A 22,043-nucleotide genomic window follows, 5' to 3' on the forward strand; every position below is an offset into this window, starting at 1 on the left:
GGCAAGGAATTCCAGATTCTCACTGCCCTAACAGTAAAAAATCCTCTTCTATGTTGGTGGAAAAACATTCTCTCCTCCAGAATCAGAGAATGCCTCCTTGTGACCGTCACATTCCTTGGTATAAACAGATCCTCGGAGAGATATTTGTATTGTCCCCTTATATAGTTATACATGGTTATTAGATCGTCATTCAGTCGTCTTTTTTCTAAACAGAATAATCCTAATTTTGCTAATCTCTCTGGGTATTGTAGTTCCCCCATCCCCTTTATTAATTTTGTTGCCCTTCTTTGTACTCGCTCTAGTTCCATTATATCCTTCCTGAGCGTCGGTGCCCAAAACTGGACACAGTACTCCATGTGCGGAGAAACCAGGGATTTGTACAGAGGCAGTATAATGCTCTCATCATGTGTATCCAGATGTCTTTTAATGCACCCCATGATCCTGTTTGCCATGGCAACTGCTGGCTGGCATTGGCTGCTCCAGGTAAGTTTATCATTAACTAGGATCCCCAAGTCCTTCTCCATGTCAGATTTACCTAGTGGTTTCCCGTTCAGTGTGTAATGGTGATATTGATTCCTTCTTCCCATGTGTATAACCTTACATTTATCATTGTTAAACCTCATCTGCCACCTTTCAGCCCAAGTTTGCAACTTATCCTGATCCATCTGTAGCAGAATACTATCTTCTCTTGTATTAACTGCTTTCCATAGTATTGAATCATCTGCAAATATCAATATTTTACTGTGTAAACCTTCTACCAGATTGTTAATAAATATGTGGTATCTGCTTGCCATAGAAGCAGATACAAAAAAAAACATTGTAAAATCCAAAACATTAACCCTTTCACGACATGCGCCGTACATGTACTGCACATGCCGTGAATCCCCCTTTGATGTGGGCTCCGGCGCGGAGCCCACATCAAAGTCGCAACATGTCAGCTGTTTTGTACAGCTGACATGTGCGCGCAATAGCGGCGGGTGAAAATCGCTATTCACCCGCCGTTATTAACCTGTTAAATGCCGCTGTCAAACGCAGACAGCGGCATTTAACTAAAGCTAAATGACGTCATCGCCGACCTGTCACATGATCGGGGGTCGGCGATGCATCAGGATGGTAACCATAGAGGTCCTTGAGACCTCTATGGTTACTGATGCCGGCCTGCTGTGAGCGCCCCCCTGTGGTCGGCGCTCATAGCACCCCTGCATTTCAGCTACATGGCAGCGATCTCATGATCGCTGCTATGTAGCTGAGCCAATCGAGTGGTGCCAGCTTCTAGCCTCCCATGGAGGCTATTGAAGCATGGCACAGGTAAAAAAAAATGTTTTTAAAAATATGAAAAAAATGTAAAAAACATAAAAGTTTAAATCACCCCCCTTTCGCCCCATCCTAAATAAAACAATAAAAAAAAATCAAACCTACACATATTTGGTATCGCCGTGTTCAGAATCGCCCGATCTATCAATAAAAAAAAGCATTAACCTGATCGCTAAACAGCGTAGCGAGAAAAAAATTCAAAACGCCAGAATTAAGTTTTTTTGGTCGCCGCGACATTGCATTAAAATGCAATAACGGGCGATCAAAAGAACGTATCTGCACAAACTTGGTATCATTAAAAACGTCAGCTTGGGACGCAAAAAATAAGCCCTCACCCGACCCCAGATCACGAAAAATGGAGACGCTTCGGGTATCGGAAAATGGCACTTTTTTTTTTTTTTTTTAAAGCAAAGTTTTGAATTTTTTTTCACCACTTGGATAAAAAATAACCTAGACATATTAGGTGTCTATGAACTCGTAATGACCTAGAGAATCACAATGGCAGGTCAGTTTTAGCGTTTAGTGAACCTAGCAAAAAAGCCAAACAAAAAACTAGTGTGGGATTGCACTTTTTTTGCAATTTCACCGCACTTGGCTAGCCATATACTTCCCCTGACGAAGCCTCATTCGGGAGGCGATACGCGTGGGGCTATGATCCACCCAGTCCCCTGGATATTGCCTATCTTTTCTTTGGGTTTTGTGAGCTACCATTATATATGGTCACCCTTAGATTCCCCATAAGCCGCTAGGTAGGATGGTATTATTATATACGTTTTTATATCCTATAGGCATATTAACAGGCTGTACTTATTACTTATATATGTATATATAAATATGCATGTTATGTATCCAGGTGGTCTGTAGTGGCGTAGTGATTTTAAGTGCTTTTATTGTTTTTTGCCAATAAAGTGTGTGCTATTTTGTTAAACATTGGGTGGTGTGCAGTGTCTCCTCTTCTTCCTCTTGTTGAAGGGGTTAAAGCACAAAAAAATGAAATACACCAAGAAGATAAGAGTCCAGTATTCTGAAATCATCTTGGGTTCCGCTGATCAGGTCAGTTCCATTCAATTCCACAGCTGACCGACAGTCAGGGTAGCATAAAGGATAACCCAAATGACCCATGATGATCAATCCCTTTAACAGATATCGGTCTCTGTTCCTGTACAGTGGAAACCCCATGATGTTGGTGTGACCAGAACCCGGCCTACCTGAGCTGATACATTGGGAGTAACATGTACTACACTGCTCAGGTAGACTTGATGTATGACTTTGCCCACATGTGACCTTGTGCATTAAAGAGGACCTAAATACGCAAATAAATATTGTCATAAATATGTCAATTTTATTGCCTGGTGCAAATGCTGCTGTTCTTCTGAATCTGGAAGGGTTTTTTAAATTTTCCTACGCATCTCTATTCCTTAGATATGGCTGTCTCTCTAGACATAAATCTAGTCTTTTTAGATAATTGGGTATGATTCTCAATAAGACTCGCATACAAAAAAAAGTTGAGAACCCATTTGGCTTAAAACAAAACAAAACAAAAAAAAACACCTAGATTTATATACAGGGAAGAATGAGGCCATATCTCAGGAACGAAGAACAGCAGGAACAAAAAGGCCATGCTGGAGAATAGCGGCAGTTACACCAGGTGAAAACAATCACATAATTATGGCAAGTGATGGCTCCTCTTTAAACTTTGAGCATTTTATTCACCGTTCATTCAGATGCATTTGTGGAGGAGTACACATCAACATCTACATAGTGTGCTTGTAATATTACAGTAGAAGACTAAGGCTATGTGCCCACAATCAGGAACACTAGAGTTTTGGATGCAGTGTATTTTCGCTCCGTATAGGGCTCTGCTTTTCAATAACCGCACTTGTCTTTAGGTACATGTGGATTCACAGCATCTAATGGCATTGTATTGGTCAATATCCGCAGCTGAGAGTAGCGTCTCCTCTACAGAAATTGACACGCTGCGGCTCGTAAACCCGCACCGCGGGAGAGTGTACGCAGCGGTAAATGGAAGCACAGTAGCCTTAGTGCATGGGATTTCGATAAAAACCATCCACTGTTGTATGTCGAACACCGATGCGCTGCGTCCAAACACTGGTATTCCTGATTGTGGGCACGTAGCCTTAGTTATGAACAAGGCTGAATAAATCATGCAAGTTCTATAAGTCGGAGATGCAGATGGCAGAAAAGATCCTAAATACATAACCCCTGCTACTTGGGATCAATAGAGGAACTGGTCACTTATTTCATGCTTCCCATCCACAGGCAGAATGAATCAGACTGGCAGCATGATTGCAGGTGGGTATTTTTTTTCTCTGCACTGCTCCGGTTGGGGACCATGGCCATACTCTACTCCCGCACCTCCTCAGACGGCTTTCCCCAAAGCCGCTCTTTCCAATTGACAAGTCTCTTCCATATTGAGAGACCTATCACCTGCAGCAGCTCCGAGAGAAAAATATACCTAACTCCAGTCATGCAGCCGGTCACTGAGTCCAGCTGCTCACAGTTCGGGCAACCTGAATGGAGTGACAGGATGCCCTTCATTACAAAAGTGAGAAGTCTTGATGAACGTGATGAGTATGGACAGCCTGGTATTAGAAGAATTGTTAATGTAGCTCTTCTGTTCCCCCAGCCGTAGGTTTCTTCACGTCACTAAATCCACACAAGACACTGCTTTATTTCGGCACTAATGAAACCACACAAGCGACACATCTGAACATCGGCTTTTGAGTCATCCAACACATGGAAATAAAGCTTTAATAACCCACACACGACCAACGAGCGTGTAAAACATCAGAAAGGAACTACACAAGCTCTGAAAGTCTTTCATCGATGTAATCACCATCATCCTGAAAACTGATAGGACACGTCCCAACAAGAGGATCTGCTGGAGGGCCCAGACACCTGAAGTCAACTATCGAGCCTACGGTGTAAGAGGCCCGTCAAGTCAAACATGCCATCACTTATTACTCGCGATCTGTGACATTGTGAGGAACATGTAAGCTCCTTGGGGTATTCTTCTAGCGTAAGGCCGAAGTCACACCTGCTTTTCTGAAAGATGTAAACGTCTGCATTTAATAATTATACATAAAAAAGGGATCATAAACCTTACATGAGTCCTGCAGTCACGAGTAACACTTCTCCTAACCCATGTCTGGATGAATAAAGACCATGAAAATCTCACAAAACTTGGAAAATTCCAACAAACGCCAACCACAAAATCTATAATGCCCAACATTATGTTGAGAATTCTCATATTGCAGTAATTCTCAATGAGGTTTCCAATCCAAAAAGTGTAAAAGCTTAGAGAAGGACGGAGAAAAACGTAGACAAGGACAGTAAAAGTTCATCCATACTTGACTTTTTAGATGGCAGAGAAAGATATCTTTCCAGTCCGGTACTTGTCATATGGAGGCAATAAGCTTTCCAGTTTCAACAAATGACAAACTATTCTATAAAGCAGCAACGTGCACTTAAAGTGGTTGTCCAGAATCAAGGTGCAGAATTATGAACACGTTGCGGATTGTAAAGCCAGAGCAGGTTTATCACAGAAAAGTCACGAATTAGACCTATTCCTTGACTTCTGACATCTGTATGCCAGAGAATCGAAAAGTGGATAAGTCTCAGCATCTCTTAATCTTCTCGTTTGTCTGTCTTGGCGTATATAGGACTGCACTTGGATGATAGAGTGCAGTCCAATGTTTTGCACGCACCCTTTGACGTGAATGGGTGCATGCCGTGTGAGATACGCTGCAATTTTTTTCTCATGTCGAATAGACGGGTCTGCTCTGCCTCTTTGAATAACACTCTGTATTATACGCCAGTGTGAGAGCCTTTAGAGTTGTGCTATGGAAGCTTAACGGGAATCTGTCAGGAGGTTATTGCTATGCAATCTAAGAACAGCATGATGTAGGGGCAGATACTTTTGTTTCCAGTGATGTTACTTACTAGGCTTTGTGCTGTTCTTTCAATAAAATCAGTGTTTTATTAGGAGGAGATAATCACTACAGGACTAGTTGTCTTGTGTCTCCTAATCTTCCTGATCTATTTTGACTCTTCAAGGCAGTATGAGTCTCTAACCATCAATCCCTTAGATAACTGCATGATTTTTGTACTCATATGCCAGGCATCCTCAGACAGTGCCAACTAAGCCGTGCTGACTTGTAAAAAGAGTCCGGGAGAAAAAAAAAAAAGAGTTGATATTCTCTGAAATCTTGTATTAAGTACAATGCAGCAGGTGGAAATAGTGTTCCCAAACAGACAAATATACATGTGCATCCAAAGATGGCTACAGCAAATTGATAATAAAGAAGAACGGAGGGGCAAGGGCTAACAATCAACTACAGGAGAGATAAAGGGACAAAACTTAGAGGGCAGAGCTTCTCCATAGCAACAACAGAATGCAATGCATAATACAGAAAATACACAACAAGTTGTTCCCATTCATGGGACACAACATGATCTGTGTAACCCAGCACCACCACTGATTAGCAGCTCTGTTCATATACAGTGTACACAGAAAGCTGCCAATCAGAGCTGTGGGCGGGTTATACAGAGCTCACCATTCTGAGCTCTACATGATCTGCAGCAGAGTACTGGGATTTTAACAAAAAGTATGCAGAATCAGCGTCTGCGGAATCAGCGCCTGCGGAATCAGCGCCTGCGGAATCAGCGCCTGCTTATATATTTCATGCTGTCCGACAAGGTATCAAAGACGCAGTGACAAATTCCCTTCAAAGACAGGAGGTCAGCACCAAAAGACTCTTCAAAGAACAGCATCAAGTAGGGGAAGCAGCTGACCCAGATTATGGATCAGGTTTTGCTTTGAAATCCAAATTGAAAAAATGGATTTAAATAAGCTTCCTATTCATTTTGATAGATTTTCAGCACCACTCCAGCAGTGAAATAATAATGAAACAGAACCTGGGAGTGGTGCTTTAATGGGTTTTTTCAGGTCCACTGCTAAATACTCTCCTTCCATTGTTTTCATCTGTTTTCGGCGCCGCTCCGCCTGCTGCAGTTTGTGACCTGCCGGCTGCTCCAGTGTTTCATGGATTGAGCTGGAGGTCATTAATCGATGTAAGTCTAGGAGAGTGTCATTCTGGTCTCGTTCTGACTCTCATAGACTTCCATTGAGAGCGTGTGACATAGCTTATGAGTTCCGGTCAGTCAGAAGCTGCGCCCACAAGATGGAGCCCCAGGACAGGAACAATGGCGAAAAACTGTGAAGTTGCCGAAGGGTGAGTATATGACCGAGGGCAGGGGACTTGTTTAAAAGCTCAACAGTATAAAAAAAAAAAAAAAGATAAACTGTGGAAAGGTGCTTCAAATTTGGAACATTTTGTCAATTCTTGAAGAATTGGAGCTTGAAAAATAAAAAAAGTTGAAAATGCCACATTAAACAAAAATACAAACCCACAAAAACTTGTTAAACAAAATCCACATAAAAACCATACTATAACTGTGAAAATACTTTTCAAAATCCATTGATTTGCTGCTAGAAATACATTTTTTATTTGAAACCTTGAAAGCCTTGGCATGACCGAGCAGCTCAGTGCGCCTTGCCATCTACTCCTTCTCAGTCCGCCCTCTCTTTGATTGGCAGCTCTGGCGTTACAAGAGCCATAGGAGGGGAGAGACCAGAAACAAAGTAGGTGGGAACATACACCGAGCTGCTCAGCCATTACACAGAGAGCCTCATCACCATATTAGAGTGAACAATTATTTTTACAAACAAGGATTTGGACAATGGCACAATTTTTATTAGGGCCAAGTTCCCAACAAGATGGGTCCTTAATTTGATTAAAAAAAAAAAATTATATATTGAAGTTTTTTGTAAATGTGGCTCCTTGAGAATACAACTACTATGGTATGTTACATGAAACACTTAAAATAAAGTGATTTGGACAACTCCTCTAGAAGAATAAGTTGTTGTTTAGATAAGAAAAGTATTTCTGCCCCTGACATTTTCTTAACGTCAAGAAGTATAAAAACCAAAAATGAATCGGAAACTTCTGTCTGAAAGTTGTACACCGATCCCACACACGGCCTACTAGAGGTTCTTCAGAAAGGAGACGTTACGTTCCATGTATTATAGCAGTAGTACTTAATAGTTTTATTTCGCTTTAGGGCAGTGGGAACAGACACAGCACATCCCACCAGTTATCCTTGGCTTCTACAGCATGATCCACTCACTCCATATCAGGTGGTTTGTGACCGATCAAAACTTTGGATCTCCTCCATACAACAGGGAAAGCAGCTTCAACAGGACGTGATTAGGAAGATAATGTTCCAAAAGATATAACACACTGTACGTCAGGGGCATATTTAATATGGAAGAGCGGAAACTATGGATTAAATGCTGATCAGCAGGTTTACGAAAACCCATCAAGCATTTTTATTTCCTATAATTCTTCATGTCCTACTCCAATCTTGCTATATACACCAAGGCCCCCCATTTATGAAGACCACCGATGTTCAATCTGGCCTAGATGAGGGGTCATGCTGGAGTCAGGCGCTCCCGATTCATTAAAGGGAACCTGTCACCCCCAAAATCGATGATGAGCTAAGCCCACCAGCATCAGGGGCTTATCTACAGCATTCTGGAATGATGTAGATAAGCCCCCGATGTATCCTGAAAGATGAGAAAAGAGGTTAGATTATACTCACCCAGGGGCGGTCCGATCCGATGGGTGTCGCGGTCCGGCGCCTCCTATTTTCATATGATGACGTCCTCTTCTTGTCTTCCTGTTGAGGGCAGAGCAAAGTACTGCAGTGCGCAGGTGCTGGGCCTCTCTGACTTTGCTCTGCTCTCAACAGGGCAGACAAAGTTCGCCTGCGCCACGGTGTGAATACAAGAGGACGTCATCGTAAGAAGATGGGAGGCCCAGGACCGGACCGCGACGCCCATCGGACCGGACCGCAGCGGGACCGCCCCTGGGTGAGTATAATCTAACCTCTTTTTCTCATCTTTCAGGTGCATACCTCTTTCTATAATTTACCGCCAGGGTTTTATCAGGTTTACTTCTATGCAATAAAAAAGGGGAGGCCTTCTGAAGTTTTTCCAATTAAAACGCTTTGTGAAAAACATTACTAGGCGATCAGCAGTATGCGGTCTGTGTTCTTTCATGGACCCATGAACTTGCAATGCAGAGAGATTAATCCAAGACCTGTCTTTATTTTCCCTTCTTTGCAGAAACTCTTGATTTAGATTCCTCTTATTCATTCACCTTGCAGGGAATCGGTCACCCATTTTTTGTGATATGATGTAAAAATATCATTAAATTTAGTGCCCCATAAGCATTACAGCAGTACTTCTGATAGCCCCTGACTCCCCACCTTTGATGACTAAATACAGTTTTTATCTCTCCTGCGGTGTATGTAAATCTCCTCGGTCCGGTACGATGGGCGGGGCTTATTCACCTTCTCTCCCCCCTCCTGTCTTGCTCTACGAATTTCTTTCTGGTCATACCCAACTGTGGTCAAAGCATAAAATCAATATTGCGCATGCGCCGGCATTTTTTCGTTACGTTCTAAGCCACGGAAGTCTTGCGATGCAAATTGTGTGTTCCTGGACTTCCGGGGCATAGAACTTAATGAAATATGCAGGCACATGCACAATACTGATTTTATGCGCACACGCGAGAGGCCATTTTAATGCGCATGCGCGGCAACTCTACGGGATATGTGATTTTCACAGATCACATTACTCACAGCAAGCCGAGGGGGGGGGGGGGGGGCGGGGAGAGAAGGAGAATAAGCCTCGCCCATCGGACCGGACCAAGGAGATTTACATACATCGCAGGAGAGATAAAAATGGTATTTAGTCATCAAAGGTGGGGAGTCAGGGTATCAAAAGTAATGCTATAATGCTTATGTGGCACTAAACTTAATGATATTTTTACATCATATCGCAAAAAATGGGTGACAGATTCCCATTAAAGGGGGAGAAAGCGGAATCTTATTAATGAGCAGACATTTTAGGTGTAGCCTGGCAAGAGAATCTCCCACCCACCGTTCCTTAAACAAATGTAAAAAAAAACAGTTTTAGTATTAGTAATTTGGGACTTGGATATCAGCTAGGTTGGAGTTCTTTTACTGAGGTGGAGTTGTTTTTTTGGCCAATTTGGGGAATTTATCTGTACTGGTTATGGGAGTGGGAGGTCCTCAGAGTTGGGTGATGTGGTTGATGGTGGATGGGTGCTGGTTGGGAAAAGCCTGGAAGGTTCTTGACCCCACAGGTTGACTCAAATAGTTATGGGCCCACGGGTAGTGGCTTATGAATAAAACATCAGGTTGTTTAAGAGATGCCTTTGAAATTGGAGATTAACTGGCCACAGGTCTCCAGGCCTGAGCGTGACAGTTTCATGTATTTCTAGGCGGCCATCACAATTAGGTCAGGAGATCTGCGGTCAAGTCCATTCATTAAGGTCCAATCTAGGGACCAAGTTGTACGGACGTCTGAAACAGCCTTAGAGCAAGGGAATTTCAGTTCCCTATGAATTTTAAACAAATATCTATATGCTGGCTTTCCAGAGAGATTTGTAGAACAACTTGAGCAACACAAGACGACCAGAACTCTCACGACGGTCTGTGGTAAACCCTTTCCAATTGCAAACAAGTTGAGAACACAGGAACTGCACATACATGTTTCACAGTTACAGCTCCGATTGGACAGATGATACTTTGAACTTGATATAGTCACTCATTTTAAGACAATACAACTCTACAAAAAGTCAATTACAAAAAGAGAATAAAAAGCCAATTCAAAGGCACTAGATTTTTTTAGTTAAAGTTTGATAGATTGTACTAACTCCACGAAAACCGCAAACATCCGTTTTACCAAAGAAAAAATAAAAATATATTACTTATTGATTCATTAGACAAAAAGTCCAATTCTAGAGATAATTCAGACGACTGTTAAGTGGCCACATGTTATCATCAATTTTACATCACAAATATCGGCATGAGATCACCCGAGCGTGCTCGGGAAAACCTGAGCAACGAGTACACTCGCTCATCACTAGTAACAACCCATTAAATCCACATAGGTAAAGAAATCAAACCATAGGTGTAAATTCAGTAGTATTAAAAATTTTCTGCAACCAATACCATCAGTATGTTTTGCAATAATAAGGTTGTGAAGGTCTTGAGGCAGATCACTGGTTTGGCCCATTATGAGATGTTTCTTGTGTGGCACCTTGGTAATCACACTTTTATAGGCCATCAGCTGAACCAGCTGATATTTTTCATTAAGTGACGGGATTGCTTTTTAATTATTGATAGATTTCAGCTGATATCATGACTTTCCATGCCTTTTTGCACCTCTTTCTTCATGTGTTCAATACTTTTCCCTGTGTCATTTCTCATTATTACACATAATTTATGAACATCTATGGTTTGATTTCTGTCTGTGTGGATTGGATGGGTTGTTAGACATCTGGTGAGAATTTCAAGTCAATAGCACCTTTAGAAACATAGTTACTTAGAAAATTGGTGAGGTGTTCAATACTTATTTCACTCACTGTATAAATTACATATCAATATGAAATGTCAAAAAGAGACAGTTACGGATCCCCCCTCTTTCAGTAGACCACAGCCCTCAGACCCCGGATGCCCAAACAGCCACATCCAGGTAAGGAACAAGTAGAGTGGTGGACGTCACTACTAAAATCTAAATAGTTTCGCAATCAAGCCCGCCACGTATGCACATTGCTCTATTTAAGCCCGCATCTTCCACCACATTTTCTCCCACTGCTTAGAAAATTATGTGTCTCCAATTAATACCTGGAAGCAGCCACAAAAACACTCCCAACAAGACATGCATAAAAAAATAAAATATTCAAAGCATTTTTTCCCCACTTTAAGCATTAATTTCCTTAACTATCGATCTGTACTTTAACCTTTATCCTCTAATACTTAACATTTACACACACAAAAAAAAGCTAATCACTTACAGGTATTTGAGGTTCTCTAGATCTTGAAACGTTCCACTTGGGATCCGTTTTATCAGGTTGTTGTTTAGAAGTCTAAAAATGAAAAAAGAAACGATACAAGTGAAATAATGAATTGTTGTAAATTATTCTTCTTCTTAGAGGCTAGCTGATTACATTTTTTTTTACATCTAAAACATAATCCTACCATTTGTGTACAGCTAAGCAGAAGATTTAATGCTGCTTACCTTGCAGTGGTGCCGTCAAAGTGCCCTCAAAGTATGGGGGGAAAAACCCTCATAATAAACAGGAGGTGTAAACCTAACCTTTATCAAGGCTTTGTGATCATGCTGATCCTGACTGGTCACGCCTTGTCGCAGTGGGATGGCTTTTCCACTCTACTGATCAAAATACACTGTGTTCCAAATTATTATGCAAATTGGATTTAAGTGTCATAAAGTTTAATTGTTTTGTTTTTCAAATAAACTCGTGGATGGTATTGTGTCTCAGGGCTCAATGTATCACTGAAATCAATCTTAAACACATGTGATAATTGGTTTTCCAGGTGATTCTAATTAAAGGAAAACTACTTAAAAATGATGTTCCACATTATTAGGCAGGCCACAGTTTTCAAGTAACATGGGAAAGAAAAAGGATCTCTCTGCTGCCGAAAAGCATCAAATAGTGCAATGCCTTGGTGAAGGGATGAAAACATTAGAAATTTCCCGAAAACTTAAGCGTGATCATCGTACTGTTAAGAGATTTGTGGCTGTATCTGAGCACAAATGTGTTTATGCTGATGTAAATCATGTATATAATTGATGTACAGCCACTTACACTTGTTCTATTCTTTCCAGCGACCATTTTGATAAAGACTCGGGAGGAGTCGAAACGTTGTCAGTTTGACTTCTGGTCGCATTCTGCATTGTTGAATGATATGTCTATAGCACTTTCAATAAATTTCAAAATTTTTCACAAATGATACACATAGAGTGTGCGGTGTATTAAATTTAATTCTAGTGTATTAGGACATCCCAGTCCTCTACACCTGCACCTCACTTTATTTCAACCTTAGTGCACACCAATTTCTTCTCTATTTATGCTGATAAAGGCATGAGGAAGGCAAGTTCATCGGATTAAGAGAGCAGCTGCTAAAAAGCCATTGCAAAGCAGCAAACATATTTGAAGCTGCTGGTGCCTCTGGAGTCCCTCGAACCTCAAGGTGTAGGCTCCTTCAAAGGCTTGCTGTGGTGCATAAACCTACTATTCGGCCACCCTTAAACAGTGTTCACAAGCAGAAATGGTTGCATTGGGCCCACACATACATGAAGACTAATTTCCAAACAGTCTTGTTTACTGATAAGCGTTGAGCAACCCTAGATGGTCCAAATGGATGGAGTAGTGGATGGTTGGTGTATGGCCACCATGTCCCAACAAGGCTGCAACAACAGCGAGGAGGTGGAGGAGTCATGTTTTGGGCTGGAATCATGGAGAAACAGCTGGTAGGGCCCTTTAAGGTTCCTGAAGGTGTGAAAATGACCTCTGCAAAGTATACTATATAGAGTTTCTGACTGACAACTTTCCTCCATGGTATAAAAAGCAGAAACGTGCCTTCAGGAGCAAAATCATCTTCATGCTGACAATGCCCCGTCTCATGCTGCAAAGAATACCTCATTGGCTGCTATGGGCATAAAAGGAGATAAACTCATGGTGTGGCCACCATCTTCCCCTGACCACAACCCTATAGAGAACCTTTGGAGTATCATCAAGCAAAAGATCTATGAGGGTGGGAGGCAGTTCACATCAAAACAGCAGCTCTCAGAGGCTATTCCGACTCCATGCAAATAAATACAAGCAGAAACTCTCCAAAAACTCACAAGTTCAATGGATGCAAGAATCGTGAAGGTGATATCAAAGACGGGTTCCTATGTTAACATATAACTTGGCCTGTTAAGATGTTTTGGAGTTAAATAGCTTTTTTGTTCAGTTAATGTGACCTCCTAATGGTGCAAATTCCACAAATGAGCATTTTCAGTTCTTTAAAACATATCAAATGTTTAGAAATTCTACTGTGCCTAATAATTTGGAACAGTGCATTTTAAGTTTTTATTCATTTTGGAGATTATACTGTTATCATTGGGAGGTTTCTTCAATAAAATTTGATGTATACTCTATCGGGTGATGACTTTTATTAGACTGACTGTCATTTGCACCGATCATATAGGAAAATCCGACAAAAATGTCAGTTGCATAATAATTTGGAACATAGTGTAGGGTCAACCAAGTACCCAATGGTATTCGCTTATTTTGCTTTTATTCAAAGTTCGGTCTGTTAACGGTCACAATGTGAACATGCAGCTACAAACTGAATTTGTCCCAACATGTGTTCCTGCTCATTTCTTTGGTTTTGCTTTAGTTTTTTGTACGTTGTACATACATTGTGATTCCCACTTTTGGGTGGGCATGTTGTCTATATAGCTTTCTACGGGTAGGTTTTTAAACAGTCAGGTCTGAATCCTGCGCTGCCCCTCTCTATTTTGAGGCCTGCTGGCAAGTAGAGAAGTGAACTACGAGAGTTAGGATCCATCCTGATTATGATCACCTTGTCGTGGTGAGATGGCATTTACATTCTACTGATCAAAATAACAAACTAAGAACCCCAAGTTATTTACATGAACTATTACTATTTACTTACTGCAGGGCATTTGCTTATTTTGTTTTTATCCCAGATCTGTATATCAATGGCCACAGTGTAAATGTGCACCTATGCATTGAACTTACACCAACATGTTACCTGGTTCATTTCTTAGTGCTTTAGTGGTTATGCTTTTAGATTTTTGTGTAGCTTACTGCGTTTATAATTATGAATTAATCTCTTCACTTCACATTATCTGCAGGAAGCAGAGTGAATTGAAGAAATGACTATTGGGTGGATTGCACATCAGTCTTCTTTGCAGTCTGTAACCGAATCGCCACGAGAAAATATTTGCTGATCTGCACTGCACGGCTATGAGATAAACCATCAGATAGCACTTGTTATATGCTCGTGTGACCCGGCCTTAGTCTCCGCTTCGGCCTTGACTAGAAGAAGAGTAGTAAGACTGGCAGTAAAATTGGGACAGCGGGTGCCGATCTCATAATAAAAGTATATTAACAAATATTTGAAAAATTAGTATTTAAAATACACTTAATGGGACATCAACTTTCCCTGCCCTGATCACTGATCTTCATGGTATTAGGATCAATGCATTGCAGACAGGGAGGAGGTGTGTCTTACTCTGAGCAGGAGCTTACAGACCACTGTCCTTGGGTCACCCTGTTGCCATCTTTCAGTTCAGGTTCACCATAAAGACCACGGCACAATCGCAATTGCGTTGTGCCAATCGGAGTAGATAAGGAGCTCCCTCCCTCTGCGATGCCAATCGATGTCGCTGTCACCGTTGACAACGGCCCCGAAGCGGTTAAATGCCCGTGTTTAGCGCCATCACCGAACGAGGGCGTTGCTGCAGGGCGTTTGCTCAAATATAGATTGCGGGGGCGCTTGGCGCGATCATCACGCTTTGCATGTATTGCGGTTAGCGGAAATGCACCTCTTTCAGCGCAGTACATGTACGGTGGATGTTGTGGCCGGCTTAAAAAGTAACTGTCGTTTTAATTTTTATTTCAGAAATCAATAGTACACACATGTAATTTACCTTAAAGCCAAAATTTGCTTCTTTCTCTACCAAAATTGGTCGTTATTAAAATTGTCTTTATGGGAATAGTCTAACACCATTCATTGTAACCGGTTATATAGAAAAGACAAATCTGGGTATAACGTACACAAGTAGAACTTTATCACATGCTTCAATACTATTTTCTCTACAGTACAGCCTTCTAAAATAGGAATTACATTTTACATTAGCAATTATCGACAGAACATGCTTTATTGAAGTGCTACAGCCTCTAGTACACCCTCAGTTTTTCTATTTTTTGGTCTCTTGCATTGACATCATCCTCTATTATTTTTTTATTTTTTTTTTTAAACGGTTTTATGGAAAATATTTGTCTAATAAAGGTTTGCCATGATTCAAAATATCTGTGTAAGGGATACCTTACTTTTTTGGATTTTTTATAAGATTCTATGTAGATAAGAGGGGGAGGAGCTGTCTTTAGAATAGAATTGTATCCATAGCAACTGCCTTCTGAGTAATGGGAAAGTCTTTGCCCGAATTGATCAGTTGTTATCAACATTCTGAGGTAAAATCTGTATTCAGTAGAGAAAGAAGCAGATTTCTCCGAATAGATATATTACATAGCTGCTTATTTCCATGTGTACTATTCATTTATTAAATAAAAAATAAAACAATGGCTACTCTTTAATTGTGATTTTAACCTCTTTCACACCCGAGACGTATTCATACATCCATGTGACTTGGTACTTATTGACCTGGCACGTACGGATACGTCCCGGTGATGTTGCGTGCACAGAGACTGTGTGCGAGCGATTGCCGCCGGGTGTCAGCTGATTCTGACAGATGACACCCGGCACCCAGTGCCAGGTGCAGTCCCACACCGCTCCGGCACTATAACACCCTAAATACTACAACCAAACTGGATCACAACATTTCGGAAGCAGGCAGAGGAAAGACAGCCACTCTGGCCTTGGATGGGAGACCCCGCGACGTCATGCAGGGTCCCGATTGCTTGTCAGTGCAGTGCTGACAGTTTGCATAGCATAGGGACAATGCTTTGTCATCATACCGCTGAACAAAAAGTGGAATAAAACGTGATAAAAAAGCCAAATATATTTAAACATGGCACTGCTATAAACATCATCTTGTCCCGCACAAAATAAGCCATCATACAGCTCCATCAGCGGAAAAATAAAGTTATCGCTCTCAGAATAAAGTGATGCAAAAATTTTTCTTCTTCTAAAATAGCTTATATTGTGTAAAAACGCCAAAAACGTAAAAAAAAAAAACAAAAACATAAAATGTCAAAACACTGTAATAATACTGACCAGAAGAGTAAAAGTGTCTGAGCAATTTTACCACATGCGGAACGACAAGATAAAAACAATTCCTGAATTGCTGGTTTTAGTTCATTCTGCCTCCCACAAATCGAAATAGAAAGATCAAAAAATGTCATGTGTCTGAAAATGGTACCAAAAAAAAGTTAACTTGTCCCTCAAAAAACAAACCCTCACATGACTGTGGGCCGAAACATGGAAAAATTATATATCTCAAAATATGGCAACTAGTTTTTGCAATAAAAAGCATTTTTTAGTGTGCGACAGCAGCCAAACCTGAAGAGTAAAGTCAACATATCACTTCTACTACATGAGGAACAGCATAAAAAAAACCAAAAAAACAATTCTTCACCTGCTGTTGACTTGTTTATTCTGCCTCCAAAAGATCGCATTAAGTCTCGGCGCACATTTATCCTACATTCTGTGCTGAGCTCTTACCCTGGAATCCACGTCGGAAGATTCCCTATAATGAGGCAAATGGAGGAACTGTGTACGCAATATGCCCTGTGATCTGGCGGTGTCTGTCTTATCAGGATTTTATAAAAGTGCTGTCGTTCTGAAAAGAAGGACACCGCTGAATATAGGCCAGAAGGAGTCCAGAGTGAGGGTAAGTGCACACGCTGCGGATTTTGCTGCGGAGATTAGCCGCTGCGGATTCGCAGCAGCTTTCCATGCGTTTACAGTACAATGTAAACCTATGGAAAACAAAATCCGCAGTGCACATGCTGCGGAAAAAATGTGTAGAAAGACTGCGTTGTTTATTCCGCAGCATGTCAATTTTTTGTGCGGATTCCGCAGCGGTTAACACCTGCTCCATAATAGGAATCCGCAGGTGTAAAACTGCAGGCGGAATCCGCACAAAATCCGCGGTAATCTGCAGTGCGGAAAAATCCGCAGAGGTTTCATCTATGTGTGCACATACCCTAACTCTGCTGCCTCATTATAGTTCATGGATCTCTCGGGGTTTCATCTGAATCACGTCACTCAGATTTAGATGGCAACCTCGATTTAAGTGCTCAGTTATATAAAATGTTCCTAACAGGGGGTTTATATAATTTTTTTATGAAAAAAGTTAAATGTTCATTTTTTTCCACATTCCAAAAATTTCTGTGAAGCACCTGAGGGATTAATAAACCTCTTGAATGTGGTTTTGAGCACCTTTAGGGGTGCAGTTTTTAGAATGTTGTCACTTTTGGGTATTTAATATCACATAGACCACTTCAAAGTCACTTCCAATGTAATGTGGACCCTAAAAAAAAATGGCTTTGTAAATTTTGTTGGAAAAAAAAAAAAATTGTTGTGCTGATGTAAAGTAAACATGTGGGAAATTATTAACCATTTTGTGTGACTTATCGCTCTGATTTAAGGGCATAAGAATTCAAAGTTTTAAAATTGCTAAATTTTCACCAAATGTCCATGATTTTCTTCACAAATAAACGCAAGTCATATCGAAGAAATTTTACCACTATCACAAAGTACAATATGCCATGAAGAAAAAAAAAAAAAAAAAGTAAGTAAGTCTCAAAATCAGTGGGATCACTTGAAATGTTACAGAGTTATTACCTCAAAGTGACAGAATTGTAAAAATTGTCCTGGTCATTAACATGCAATCCACCTTGGAGTGTAATGGGGTTAAATGGCTGGAATGCCCCTTGAAGGACTTACAGTGGGTACAGAAAGTATTCATGCCCCTTTAAATTTTTAGTTTTTCTTTTTTAATAAATTTGCAAAAATTACTACATTTCTGTTTTTTTTTCAGTCAAGATGGGGTGCAGAGTGTACATTAACGAGAAAAAAAAAAAGAACTTTATTGAATTTACCAAATGGCTGCAATGAAACAAAGTGAAAAATTTAGAGGGGTCTGAATACTTTCTGTACCCACTGTATGTAAGCTCTGTAGAATTGATTATAAAATGTTATAATAAATCTTGTGCATCAATACCTTACTGCTTTCAAGACATGTGATTGCTGTCATTTGTAATTCTTCTTTTACCTTCAGTGGATAAAATTCTGTTCTGGACATGTGATGGGCGTAAAGGCTCAAAAAGCAGCAGAATTTGATTAACACACTTAGCAATCACTCCGAGGTAAATGTGAACAGACTAATGTAGTCGAGAATTTACTTCAGAAACATGAAAAAAACAAAACAATCCGCCCTCACTCTTGGATGTTTACACATTCTCTTTATGAGGAGGATTTACTATGACACTCTCCCAAATTCTCAAGCTACAGCTCAGTATTTCTTAATATGAATGCCCGAGAGGGATCGGCTTACTGAGAAGAGAATAATTGCTGCATTCATCCAGGAGTCTTACAAGTTATTGCCATCATAAATTATTACATTGCCGGCAATGTCATCTGATTATAAGCCTGGAGAACTCAGGAGCTACAGCGAGCATGTCCATCCGCTATACGGCCTATGGTGTTCTGTCTCTACTTGTGGAGACCGCCAAGCTGGTGTGTGGAGACTTAGAGAGCATATCTGCATGCTTTTTTCCTAGAGAGCAAAGCCTGATCTCAGAGGAATAAAGCTGGTGCTCAAGGGTCACCAACTGTATTGGAGGTAGCCATCCTACAAGTCAGTGTTGAACGTTTAATAAGCCTGGCCACATGTCTTAGGATATTTTGAAAACTAGAGACTTCCCCAAAATGAAAAAAGAATAACATCCGCAGACAGCTGTCCTGGGTTCTTACCCATCATCAGTGTAGGACAGTAGGATTCCATATGAAGTAATAATAATAATCTTTATTTATATAGCGCCAACATATTACGCAGCGCTTTACAGTTTAACAGTTTCAAACACAAGTCATAAGTAATAACGTTAACAATACAATAATTAAAGCAAAATAAAATGACCCTGCTCGTGAGAGCTTACAATCTACAATGAGGTGGAGGAGATACAAAGTACCGGTGTGTATTTACAGTGATGGTCCAGCCATCTTCAGGGTGTGGGGGATAGATGGAGATAGTGAATGGGCTACACATGCGGCCTTACACATAAAATGACTTTTATTAGGGAATGTAATAGGCTGCTCTGAAGAAATATGTTTTGAGGGAGCGCCTAAAACTATGCAAATTGTGAATGGTCCTAAGTTCTTGGGGTAGAGCATTCCAGAGGATTGGTGCAGCGCGGGAGAAGTCTTGGAGACAGGAGTGGGAGGTACAGATTAGTGCAGAGGTTAGTCGGAAGTCATTTGCAGAGCGCAGCGGTCGGCTAGGCCGATAGACAGAAATAAGGGAGGAGATGTAAGGGGGTGCTGCACTGTGGAGAGCTTTGCGGGTGAGAACAAGTACTTTTAATTGGAACCTATAACGAATGGGTAGCCAGTGTAACGACTGGCGAAGAGCGGCTGCATACCGATTAGCCAGGTAGATGACCCTGGCTGCTGCATTAAGGATGGACTGAAGAGGGGAAAGTCGAGTAAGGGGGAGGCCAATTAATAGAGCGTTACAGTAGTCCAGGCGGGAGTGTATAACGGCAACGGTGAGGGTTTTTGTTGTTTCCGTGGTGAGAAAAGGGCGGATTCTAGAGATGTTCTTTAGGTGTAAGCGGCAAGAGAGGGCAGGGGATTGTATATGGGAATTGAAGGAGAGATTAGTGTCAAACGTAACACCCAGACAGACAGCGCGCCTGCTGCTGGGGTGTTATTATGGTGCCACACACGGAGAGGGAAATGTCAGTTTTAGGGAGGTTCGTAGACGGTGGGAGCAGAAGTTGTTCAGTTTTGGAGAGGTTGAGTTTCAGATAGAGGGCGGACATGATGTCGGAGACTGTGGACAGACAGTCACTGGCGTTCTGTAGTACAGCGGGGGTAAGGTCAGGGGATGACATGTATAGTTGTATGTTATCAGCATAAAGATGGTACTGAAAGCCAAACCTGCTGATGGTCTGTCCAATTTTGGCCGTCTACAGAGAGAAGAGAATGGGGCCAAGGACTGAGCCCTGAGGTACCCCGACAGTGAGAGGAAGTGGGGACGAAGTGGAGCCAACAAATGATACACTGAAGGAGCGATCGGAAAGATAGAAAGAGAACAAGGAGAGAGCAGTGTCCTTAATGCCTAGTGACTGGAGCCTAGAGTGCAGGAGATGGTGGTCAGTGTCAAAAGCTGCAAAGAGGTCGAGAAGAATGAGCAGAGAGTGGTCACCGTTACACTTTGCTGTCAGAAGGTCATTGGTCACTTTGATGAGGGCAGTTTCTGTCGAGTGTAGGGGGCGGAAGCCGGACTGTGAAAGGTTTAGGAGGGAATGAGTGGAGATGTAACGTGTAAGGCAGAAGTAGACCAGGTGCTCCAAGAGTTTAGAGATGAAGCGGAGGTTGGAGACTGGTCTGTAGTTATTTGTGCAGGGTGGAACGAGTGAGGGTTTCCTTAGTAGTGGAGTAATGATACAGTGTTTGAAGGAGGATGGGATGGAGATGCCGGAGGAGAGGTAGAGATTAAAGATTGTAGCTAGGCGAGTTGTGATGACTGGAGAGCGACTGGAGGTGGTGTGAGGGAATGGGGTCAGTAGTGCATGTAGTCGGACGAGAAGAGGAGCAGAGCCTGGAGACTACTTCTTCTGTGATAGAATCAAAATGTGGAGAGTGAGCCAGGGGAATTGCAGGGAGGGATGGGAGTCACTGCACTTAGTGGCTGGGAGCAGATTTCCTGACGGATATTATCTATTTTCTCTATAAAGTGGGAGGCTAGGTCATCAGCACAAATCTCTGTGATAGGGGCTTGTGCTTTTGGCCTGAGGAGTGAAAGGTGTCAAAAAGTTTCTTGGGGTTGTTGGATAGTGAGGAGATCAGGGTGGTGAAGTAGGTCTGTTTGGCGACGTGAAGGGCAGAATTATAGGTTCTTGACATAAATTTGAAGTCTTCTGGTGTGCGAGTTTTCCTACATAAGAGTTCAGCACTTCTAGACCATTGCTGGAGAAATCGAGTTTGCGATGTGAGCCAGAGCTGTTTTACTCTGTGCTTGGAGGTTCTGAGGGTGAGGGGAGCTACTTGGCCCAGGGTGCTTCTAAGAGTGTCATTGTAGTGATGTACAGCCAGATCAGGACAGGAAAAAAAGGAGATTGGGGACAGTGATGAGTGTAAGGAGCCTGAAAGTGTATGAGAGTTAATGGCGTGTAGATTTCTGAATGTGTGGTAGGTAGGAGTGTACTGGGGTGGGCGAGGGATTGTGAGAGTGAATGAGAATGTTGTGGTCAGAGAGGGGAAGCGGTGAGTTATCTAGGTAGGAGATTGAGCAGAACCGGGCGAAGACCAGGTCAAGGGTGTTACTGTCTTTGTGTGTTTCAGAGGTTGAGAGCTGTGAGAGGCCGAGATAAATGGTTAGTGGTAGAAGCTGGGATGCAGATGTGGAAGTGGGGCTGTTAATGGGGATGTTGAAGTCTCCCAGGATAAGGGTTGGGAGTTCTGAGGACATGAAGTGCGGCAGCCAGGCTGAGAAGTGTTCAAGGAACTGGGTGGGCGAGCATGGGGGCCAATATATGACCGCTACTCTGACGGAGAGGGGATGAAACAGCCTGATTGTGTGAACCTCAAAAGAAGCGAATGAGAGTGATGGAACTGAGGGGATGACCTGGAAGGTGCATTGTGGGGACAGGAGTATGCCGACTCTACCACCATGTCTGTTTGTAATAGTACCCACTAGACTTCTCTCAAAGGCGTCTGACTCAACAATACCCTACTGCTGTCTACTATGACAAGGAAGCAAGAATCCTACAATAGAATTTTTTGGCTAACAGAGAGGCCACTTTCTTGCTCTTGGAAATAAGTATTTT

At 41.8% G+C, this 22,043-nt stretch overlaps 1 protein-coding gene across 1 annotated transcript in view; it reads right to left on the bottom strand.

The window, feature by feature from the left end:
- PXDN (peroxidasin) overlaps window positions 1-22,043 on the bottom strand; it is a 167,950-nt gene that overhangs the window by 73,737 nt on the left and 72,170 nt on the right. The window contains exon 3 of the mRNA XM_077291345.1: window positions 11,286-11,357. Coding sequence (XP_077147460.1) covers window positions 11,286-11,357 — 72 coding nt within the window. The remainder of the gene's footprint in view (window positions 1-11,285; window positions 11,358-22,043) is intronic.

The sequence above is a fragment of the Ranitomeya variabilis genome, chromosome 2, assembly GCF_051348905.1.
Source record: "Ranitomeya variabilis isolate aRanVar5 chromosome 2, aRanVar5.hap1, whole genome shotgun sequence".
NCBI lineage: Eukaryota > Metazoa > Chordata > Amphibia > Anura > Dendrobatidae > Ranitomeya > Ranitomeya variabilis.